Source organism: Bubalus bubalis, chromosome 8, assembly GCF_019923935.1.
Source record: "Bubalus bubalis isolate 160015118507 breed Murrah chromosome 8, NDDB_SH_1, whole genome shotgun sequence".
Classification (NCBI taxonomy): domain Eukaryota; kingdom Metazoa; phylum Chordata; class Mammalia; order Artiodactyla; family Bovidae; genus Bubalus; species Bubalus bubalis.
Genome location: NC_059164.1, coordinates 31132981 through 31143305, shown reverse-complemented (window position 1 = coordinate 31143305; position 10325 = coordinate 31132981). Strand labels below are relative to the sequence as shown.

The window sequence follows — 10325 nt, the reverse complement described above, 5'->3', positions numbered from 1 at the left end:
TCTTGTTTTAAACAAATTTTCACTCAAATAAACTCTTAAAAAAAAAAGAGAGAATTTAAAACAAAATATATCTTGAAGGTGAGTCAGGAAAGGCACCAAGGTCAAAGAGGTAAAAATCTCTTACATCCTTAGTAATCAAGAATTCCTAGCCTTCCCTGATAAGCTACAGGAGTAGGATGGGGTAGGAGGTGGGAGCAACGTTCAAGAAGAAGGGGGCATATGTATACCTATTGCTGATTCCTGTTGATGCATGGCAGAAACCAACATAATATTGTAAAGCAATTATCCTTCAATTAAAAATGAATAAATACAGAAAAAAAAAAAGTCCTAACCTTGAGGTAAAAGCCCAAATGCCAACTGCAGAGGAGCAGTTACTGAATCAGAAGTTGGGAACTTCAAAGGTAAGCAAAGGCCAGGCCCCACTCCCAATTAATCATAATTGGTAGGAGTTGGCCCCCAGTAGGAGTGAGCCTTTTAATCTCCTCACTGATTCTATTGTGCAGCCATGGGTGAGGATCACTGCAATTCTAAACGAACGAGGGCAAGAGGGGTGCTGACTGCAATGAAATTCGCCAACTTCTCTGAAAACGTCCTGATTTTCATGCGAACTTTCCCAAACTTTAAAATGCTGACAAGTAATTTAAAATGTAAAAATAAACAACCAAATACTTTGGGAGTCAAAGAAGACATGGATAGACGCTCTGTTGGGTGTCAGTTTGTGATCTTCCTTGCAGATCAACCTTCAGTTTGAAGAAACAAACTGATAAAGAGGGAAGTTAAATAACTTGACCAAGAATACACGGCAAGTGAGAATAAAAGTTGGGACTAATATTCAATGTTCCTTCTCTGTTAGATAAAAAACACTTGGAGATAAACTTTGAAGAGTGGGTGCGGCTGTAGGAAGAGAAAGGGCGTTCCGGGCAGAAGGAATCTCCTGAACATTGCCCCAGGCATCCAGCAATCAAGGAAACCTGGCTGTTCCTAAATAGTGCAGAGGGAATTTGGACCTCCTAACGAAGAGAATCAACAACGCATGCGCTTTCCACAGGCGGGGCCGCGGAGGGGCGAGGCAGGTTAAGGACGATGAATTGCGACCTTCGTTTGGCGACGCTCACGACTCCTGCCGTAAAGGCCGGTGTGGCGCGTGCGCGTCTCCTTTCGTGCAGATTCCAGACGCGTTTGCTGTTTTCTCACGGGTGTCGCCAGCGCTGTCGCAATGGTGAAGCTGAGCAAAGAGGCCAAGCAGAGGCTGCAGCAGCTTTTCAAGGGAGGACAATTTGCCATCCGCTGGGGTTTTATTCCTCTCGTGATTTACCTGGGTCAGTGGGAGAAGAACCTGGTAGGAGACGGGAGGGAAGAGGGTGCGGATGCTGAGACTCCATTTTGGCCTGAGGCGTGAGGGAGAAACGCGACCACGCCGAGCACGGCTTTCGAGGCGCTCTGGTCAAGTGTGGTCCGTCTAAGCTGAGTTGGAGTTCTTGTTTTATCCTCCCCCCAGCCCCCCTCCTTTTTTTTTCTTTCTGGTCTTTAACAAGTCACGTAATATTTCCCGTGCTGTCTGTAAGCAAGAGGTGACCTACTTTTCAGGATTTGGGGGACCTGAAAAGCCCTCATGTGCGTGGACCTGAGGGCCTGATGTGTGTGAAAGTGATTAGTTCACATTTGGACACTAGGTGTGTTTTCGGGAAGGTTATTGTCACCTGTCCTGGTGGGCCTAAGTGGAAAGAGGTTCTAAGCCTCATGGGTATGCCACTGCCTCGAGGCATGATTATGACAGTAATTGGTGGATGCTTCTGCGTCCTCACGTGCAGGTCAAGGTTTTACGCGCGGGGAAACCGAGGCATAGAACAGTTTTGTTCTTCGCTGAAGGCCACACAGCTGTCAAATGGGGGAGCTATGAACTCAAGCAGTGGGCCTCCAAGGCCCATACTCTTAACCACCATGCTGTATTGCGGAAATTTGAAAGTGGTAAGGCTCATATTTTTGCCTAGGGCAGCACATTGAGACTTTACACCGTTTCTCGCCTGGGGTAGTTTTGTATTTTTAAACTGATTGCCCAGTTCAGGCAGTAGGATGGAGTGGATAGCGTTCCGCCTTTGTCAGTTTGAGCATAGAGTTTGACATTGTGTAAAACTCCGGTTCACATTTCACAATCCTATGATTTTTAATTAGATGCTGCTGCTTGTTTTTGGTTTTATGTTTTTTAGGTGTCATGTCTTTTGTAAGACGCGGTGCATTCACTCAGCCTTGACGGAGCGTTTGATTATGCTGGATATTCCGTAGGCAATTGTGGCTCCCATTTCCCCATGACTTGCAAGCCAACTAATAACCTGGAGATACTAAAGAATGCAGGGCTTAAAAAGACCCGATTCCTCCCTTATTTTGAACTCATTTTGGGGGGGGGGGGGCTGGGTTTGGCTGCACCTTGGTCATGTGAAACTTCCGCTACCAGATACTGAACCTGCGCTCCCTGCAGTGGGAGAGCGCATTCTTCACCGCTTCCGGACTACCCGGGAAGTCCCTACAACACATTTTTTGAAAACGACTTACCTATTTGGCTGTGCCAGTTCTTAGTCGCAGCATGTAGGATCTAGTTCCTTGACCAGGGATGGATCCCTGGCCCCTTGCTTTGGGAGCAGAGAGTCAGCCAGTGCACCACCAGGGAAGTACTGCAATTTTAAAAGAAGCATTAATTCCCCAGATTTTAGTAACTCTGTGTAGGTATTGAAAATTAGAGCAAGTAATTAGCCTGCTTTTACAGGCTGTTATTCCCCTCTTTCTCCCTAACTGTCCTCTTCCCCAGCCTTCGCTTAACTGTACAAGGGCCCAGTTTTGCTAGGCAAACACTGGGAGGAGCTGTTCTTCTATCTAGCTAAGGAAGGAAGTTAAGGGGTCTTTAATTCTTCCCCTTCTTTATTCTGTGTCGTTTTTCTACTGTTGTGTATGTTGAGTCCCATTTTAGTCTGCTCCTGCTTTCTTTGTCCGTGTGGATTCTTTGCTCTTCTATAAGTCTTTTTCAGGTACCTTTTCTCCTCTCCTTTTTGAAATTCCTTTTCTGTTGCCAGAAAGCTGCAGCTGGTAGTTAAAATCTGTATGAGGAGGGTTTTGGTCTGAAGAGTAGACAATGCTTTTCTTTTCCACTCTAGAATTATTTTCCTTTTTGTGCACACTGGCTATTTTCTTTTTACTAGGATTACCGGTAATCCTACAGTTTAGTGCTGGTACCCTTGTGTCTAGCTCAGGTGGAGACTGATGTTAAGGCTCTCTTTTTATCTTTCCTTGTTAACCATTGTTTTTTCCTTATACTGTATCTAAGCTTAATTTTAGGTCTGACCTAGTTCCCATGCTTTACTTCTCCATCAGCTCTCAGTAAAACTTTGCAAGTGCATATTGAATTTCTTGTGTAGTTTAGTTTAGTTTCTTTCTTTCTTTTTTTTTTTTGTAGTTTAATTTCAAACATAACCTTTTACGGCTTCTGGAAGTACAGTGGGAATATAGTGCTATAAAATAGGACAGTGACCCGATAAAGCATCTGTTTGGACATTTACCAACAAAAAGATTTTAGTGAGTTACCTGTTGGAAGACAATTCTCCATAGTGTCTTGAATTTCTACAAATCTTGTGAGCAGAGGCAGTGACCACCCTTTGTTCATGTTTTTAAGGATGTTTGTAGGGTGGACAGCTTTGGAAAATAGTACCAGGGTAAAGGGGAGGCATGCTGTCTCTGCCCCTTATAGAAGATTCTGGTTCCCCAAACACAGGGTCAGGGATCATCTTTAAATGCTGATTAGTCTGATTACAGCTATTGCTTGTAATAAGAGCATTGATTTAATTAACAATAGCTTGAAATTTTTTTCCCCTCTATCACCAGCCTTTGGTTGCTTTGTAAAGAGAGGTTCATGGGGATAAAATAAGATGTCTTCAATTTTTTTCTTTAAAAAAGTATAATTTTTTACAGAAATAGACTCAAGAGTCACAGAACAACCTCGTGCGGGGTGGGGAAGAATGAGGGGAAGGGATAGGGAGTTTGGGATGGACAGGTATACACTGCTGTATTTAAAATGGATAACCTACTGTACAGCACAGGGAACTCTGCTCAGTGTTATGTGGAAGCCTGGATGGGAGGGAGTTTGGGGGAGAATGGACACATGTATATGTATGGCTGAGTCCCTCTACTCTCCACCTGAAACCAGCACAGCATTGTTAATCAGCACAGCATTTTTAATCAGCTGTATTCCAATAGAAAATAAGTAAGTTTAAAAAAAAAAAGCTTTAAAAAAAAAGTCTTAGTACTCTTTGTAGTTCTTCATTCAGTTTGATTTGGTAGTTTGTCTTTTTTGTGGGTAATGACTAAGAATGAAAGATAGTGTGTGTGTGCTAAGGGCTACTATTATAGGAGTAAGTTAGTTTGTCTTCCCTGCTGATTAGTTCTGCACATGATCACATATTCTAGTGAAGATTCAAAACTATTCTGTTGCACAGGTAAATCTGGGTAATTCTGGTAGATGTGGATGTTATTCTAGCTACCAAATACTGATTTAGAAAGAAAACATTGTAAATTTTTTGTCTGCTAGAGTTTTAATTGGTCTTTATTCTCTTTCTTCCCTCTCCCTTTCCCCCAGGATTTAAGAGGGGTGCAGATCCTGGAATGCCTGAACCAACTGTTTTGAGGTACTGCTCTTACAAATAAGCATTGCAGGGCAAATGTTCATATATAAGTACTAAATCATGGCAAGCAGAAGAGAAGTAGTGCTAGGTATTGTAATGGAGCTTTATCAGTCAGGTGTAGTTTTGGGCTATTGGAAAATTGCAGCAATTTGCAGACCAGTCTAACTTTCATTATCAGGTAACTGCTTTCTCTCCTCTTCCTAATTTCTGTTTACTGTGCTGTGTTATAACCATAATGAAGCATGTTTTAAAAGGAAAGAACTAATGTATCCTGCTACTTTAAAAGCAGAATGTTCTTAATTCCCATATTCCTGTCTTATCCTTATTAAGATATGTGAAACTTTGTATCATTCTAACAACAGTACAGTTAGAATTGATAGCCCATGTATTTTCCAGTTGTTGATCACTTAGGTTTTTCAGTTTTTTTTTTTTTAGTATTTTAATTAACAATATAACAAACATTTTTATGTGCATAGGTTTTATAGGTTTAGATTTATTTCCTTGTGATAAATTCTCATGGGATTAATAAGTCAGAGTACAGACATTTGTGGCTCTGAAAATGCATTCTTTCAAATTTCCTTTCTCCAAAACAGCCTTGATGGTGTTGGATAAATACTGGTGAATACATGTACACACACAGCTACACAGAGTATGTGTATTCATATACTCATATGCATGTGTGTGTACATACTTGTGAAAACTGCATGTGTGTGTGTGTGTGTGTGTGTGTGTGTGTGTGTGTGTGTGAAGGCAGAATCTGGAACAGGAAGAATTGCTCTGTAGAAAGGACTGGTACTCATAGCACTGGGATGAGTAGCACCCCTGCACGGGTGCTGTGGAATTCCACCTTGACCTTCTGTCTTCCAGACGTTTCTTGTGGATTGTCCTAACAGACTTTTTAGTGCTATTCTAGATCTGTTTCTTCACACTCCTAATCTAAGCTACTACTTTCTAGAATGGTCATATCACTAACAGTCATTTGTAGTGTGTCAGCCACTGTGTTAAGTGCTTTATATACAGCATCTCTAGTTGTTACTTCAGTCCTTCAGAGCTGATCATACAGTCAGTGGGTGGTTGTGTATGTCTGTCTCGAAGGCCTGTACACTTTCCACTGGGTCGTGTGGCCTCCCGCAGATAATATGATATGCTACTTTACTTAGCACAGTGCCATCTGATATGAATTTCCTCCACCTTCTCTGCCTTGCCAGTCTCTCCTTTTCTCAAAGCAAGGTTTTTTTCTTCTTCGGGGTACTGCCAAATGTGCCGTCTACATGTCCATTTATGCTGTTACTCTTTACTGATAAAATTCTTCAATGAATGGTCTTCACTCCCTGCTTCCTTTCTTCACTTCCCTCTTTTTTGAATCTTTTGTGGTAAAGCCTCTTAAAACTGCTTTCAGAGGTCCCCATCAAGCTTTTTTTTTTTAGTTTTTACTCTTTGAACTATCAGTTTTCTTTTTTGTAAAATGGGGACTCAAGTAATGTGTCTGCTACTGAGTAGCTGATTGACCTTAGGCCAGTTACTTCCTAAGGGAAACAGTACCTTAGGAAATACTATCAGAGATGGGACTACCTGGTCAAGCTGTGTGAACATTTTTCAAGGACTGAAAATTATCATCAAATACTTCTTTCCAAGAGGCTGTTAACCTAAGATGAAGTTTCATTTTTTATAAGTTTATAATATCTGATTTATAAGATTGTCCTGAGAATTGAATAAGATTATTGTATGTAAAGTATTAACAGTGCTTGACACATAATGTATGAGCAATAAACTTAATAATGATAATTTTTAGCCTTTCTCTGTCATGTCCTTCACCCCACTTTTCTTCTGTGAAAACTAGGCTCTAGCTACATGATACTGTGTGTGAATCTCAGAATAAACTGTATTTTTTCATGCCTTTGTCTGTATGCTTGTTCTTTGTCTGCCTGGAATGCTTCTTCCCTCAGTTTCCACTAGATGAAAACCTACCTTTAGAAAAGCTCAATCTCAAATTTATCACTTCTTCCTTAACTCTTCCACCTTCTAGCAGAAACTGCTCCATTTTTTGTGTTCTGTGTCTCATTCTCTGCTTTGTATTATGCTTGTTGCTTGTTTTCATTCGTTTTGTCCTGTGAGTACCTGAAGTAGCTGCCAGATACTTGGGGAGCACTTTGAAAGTGCTGAATTAACTTAATTAAAGGATCCTAACTTCTTTGTGGTGTTGGGACAGGAATTGATATAGCGTTTCTTCTTGTACAGTTTTTAGACTGGACCTGCATGCTGGGAAACAGCATTTTGTGCCCCAGGTGATACAGAACCCAGAAGTGGGGATAGATGTGCCCTTCTGTTGTATTGGCTTCAAATATCCCACCAAGAGTTGGCCCTTCAAAGTGAGGCCCCCCCCCCCCCCCTTTTTCATGTCCTTATCGTCATCTCAGTGCTCCTCTCCTTTCTGGTGGTGGTGATCATTCTTTTCTGTCATTAGGGACATTTTCTGATTTCTTTCCCGGGGTATTTGTGATACAGGAAGGAAATGAGTGCTGAAAAGGGTTATCCTGTTACAGAATTTCATATACTATGCTGCTTATACTGACTAAAGAGGTCTTCCTGGGTTGCCTCATCTGTACCCTGAAAGAAATAGACTTGTATTTGTCAGGGTTTTCAGTAATGTAAATGTTTTATTAATGTAAAACTCAGGAATATAAAGTTTATTGTTTATATATAAATTTATTTATATAGTACTTATGAAAATAATGTAGTTCAAGATTTACTGGTGTATTTTCCTTGTTAAGTTGTTGGATTCCTTGGGATTAGGTCCCCATTCATCGGTGTCCATCCTCTTTCATACAGGATGGTTCTGTGTATTAGGTTGTTTGATGTAAATGCCTTATTCAAAATGCAGTATTTGGTGAATAAGGGGCAAAACATTATTTAGGCAAAATACATGAATATTAACTAACTGGGAGAATGTTGTTCCCATTATCTGTATAAGACCAAGGAAGATTTTCTTTTCTGTTTATCTTAGATGCTCATTACCAATGGGGAAGAGACCTTGATAAATGAATATTTTGTTTTCATATCTTAACTGTATGCAAATATACTTGGGATTTAATGGGAGATTTTAATACACTTTTGAAAATTGAAAATAAGTACATGTTGGTTTGCTTTATACACAAAAGGGAAATACTTTCTAAATACAAACTTAACAGAATGCTCTATTGTCATTTCATAATGCAATTTTATTTAAGTTGACTTACTAGAAACTACATTTTTAATCAACAGGGCTGAGAAATAAAACACATCTTGTCTCCTTCCTGTATCTAACAAGGATATACCTTTATTTTCTGGTTTCATCAATCCTTCATGTCACTCTTTTGATTGACCTCAATTTATGTTTTCCTTTTTGTTTATAATAGGTAACTACAATTAAAAGTAATAAAATTGTATTTCTTTAAATAGGTCTCTGATTTTTTTACTCAGTGAGATTGATTCTTCTGCTAATTCTGAATTTGATGGTTGAGTAAACATGAACATAAATGTATAAAATCTTCTAGTTCTTAAGCTGTGTTTGAGAAGTTTTTACTTTGGGGTTTAATTTGTTTCTCCTCTTCACAAACATTTTAGCTTACTTTGGGGATAAAGGACTGTTTGGTCATCTGGTTTTGGAAGCAGTCAATGCAGAGGAACAACGTGGAAGGTGTGCTCTCTGTCTGGGATAAGAGATGGGACATCGTTCAGACGGTCACCAATTGGATGGCACAGGGCTCTTACTTCTCAGATGCATCTGTTGCAGAGTGGAACCTCTACTGACTTATTTATTATAGACTGTATGAAAATAAATGTTTTTAACAATGTTATGTCTTGAGTCCTTTTTGAATGGAACCTAATAAGACTGTCAGGTAAAAATTTAGCCATTTGGTACTTTTTCAAAACAGGGATCTATGTGTCTAGATACTTTGGAAAAGAAGAACATTTCCAAGTTAATTCATGTCCGTTCACTTAACAAATGGATTCTAGTTTCCCTTTGCAGTGAATTAATAACTCCTTTTGAGATGTTCTGAGGTAGTAAAAGGAGAGAGAGCTCTCTGTGACATACTGGGCCCTAACTTCCAGGGGTGACGTTCTGATGAAATAGGATTCTTTGGCTGTGTTGGCAGGGCATGAGAATGGCATTGGAGGCTTATATGTCTGATTTGTGAGTTAAATGTGAGTCTTAAGATTTCCCTCACTAGGAAGCTGGAGGTGGCTGAGCAGAAGCCCATGGAGAGCTACGCAGAACAGTAGTACTTCCTATTTTCTGATAAAGGCGTTTATGGGAACTAATTCAGTTCTATGTTGTGGTTTCCTGGGACTTTATCTGTATTTGAAGGCACCCCTCACCTCCCTTTTTCTTAAACTTAGCTTCTGTAATTCTAACAAAATAGATCTATTTATTTATTTTGGGGAATTGTAATTACAGGAAAGTAGGCTTGAAACAAGAGATGACACATTGGATTGAATGTTTTAAACGTCTGGGTCAGAGAAGGATCATGAATGTAATCTCAGGTAACTGGAGCAATCATTACCAGAAATTTCCTCCTTATTTCTAATGTAAAGCCCTCTTGGTGATTTAAACCTATTTTCTCAAGTTTTGTTATCTTTGCCATGGAGATGTGGACTATTTTGGAAGCTTACTGCATAAGGGAATTTTAAAGAGGAATTCTTGAGAGCTAACTGCAGGGAAATCATTTCTGGTATGTACTTAATGTAATTGCTTTAATATTTCATGAATCTGAGCACGTATGCTTTTGCTAAGAGCTCTGACTAGCTTTTAAATCCCCTAGAATTGCTTACAATTGTGGCTGCCGCCTTCTACACCCCCATTCTTTCTACTAAATGGGTTGTCAGTGAATTTTTGTTAGTATTTTGGTACACATTTTTCTTTTTCACTCAGGCTTCCTAGAACTTGAGAAAATAAAGCTATGGCAAGCGCCCAATTTGATAAAATACTTACATGGATAAGAAACGTAAGTGGTTTTGTACTTTAGGAGCTAACTTGTAGCTGTTTGGAAAACCTGCAAATATTTTTGAAGTAAGAAATTGGGAATTAAGTAGAAAGGGACTAGGTCCTAGTTCTCATATCTGAGGAAGCTAAGGAACAGAATTTAAGCATTTGTTCAAGGCACAGGATAAGAACTGAGACTAAGTCTACACTTTAAAGTTTATTTCTGAAGTTTTGTGAAATGTTTATAATTAAGCTCCTACATTTTATTGAACTTTAGATTTTAGGACAGTGCAGTCCTGTTGAGCAAACATGAGTCTGTTCTGTGTTAAACACTAGAGAGTCCTTACAAATACGATGGTTTCTTTTTATTATTTTTAAAAAATTTTAGAAGTTGGAGTATAGTTGGCAATGTTGTGTTAAATTTTTGCTGTGCAATAGATTATTTCTGACCTTAATTTGGCTTAGACAAACCCTGAGCTGACAGGACCTGATTTGAGTCCTGGTCCTGCTACTTAGTTCCTACTGCCCTTCATAGAGAAATCACTTACTCTTTAGACTGGAGTTTCTTCCACAAAATAGGGATAATACTTGTCTTAATGCATTAGTCCCTGCTGCTGCTAAGTTGCTTCAGTCGTGTCCGACTCTGTGCCACCCCATAGACGGAAGCCCACCAGGCTCCCCTGTCCCTGGGATTC

General features: G+C 39.7%; 1 protein-coding gene across 5 annotated transcripts; it reads left to right on the top strand.

The window, feature by feature from the left end:
- Positions 1-408: 408 nt before the first annotated feature.
- TOMM7 (translocase of outer mitochondrial membrane 7) lies at positions 409-8503 on the top strand. 5 transcript variants are annotated; one of them, XM_044946532.2, is made up of 4 exons: positions 419-1319; positions 1812-1968; positions 4622-4670; positions 6906-8350. In XM_044946532.2, the coding sequence occupies exons 1-3, from the start codon at positions 1084-1086 to the stop codon at positions 4667-4669; spliced, it is 441 nt and encodes a 146-aa protein (XP_044802467.1). In that variant the 5' UTR covers positions 419-1083; the 3' UTR covers position 4670; positions 6906-8350. The 5 variants fall into 5 exon arrangements, with proteins under 5 accessions (XP_044802468.1, XP_044802467.1, XP_044802466.1 ...); XM_044946531.2 differs by having other exon boundaries at positions 455-1319; positions 8271-8503; XM_044946533.2 differs by lacking the exon at positions 6906-8350 and having other exon boundaries at positions 409-1319; positions 2208-4656.
- The last annotated feature ends 1822 nt before the right edge of the window (positions 8504-10325 follow it).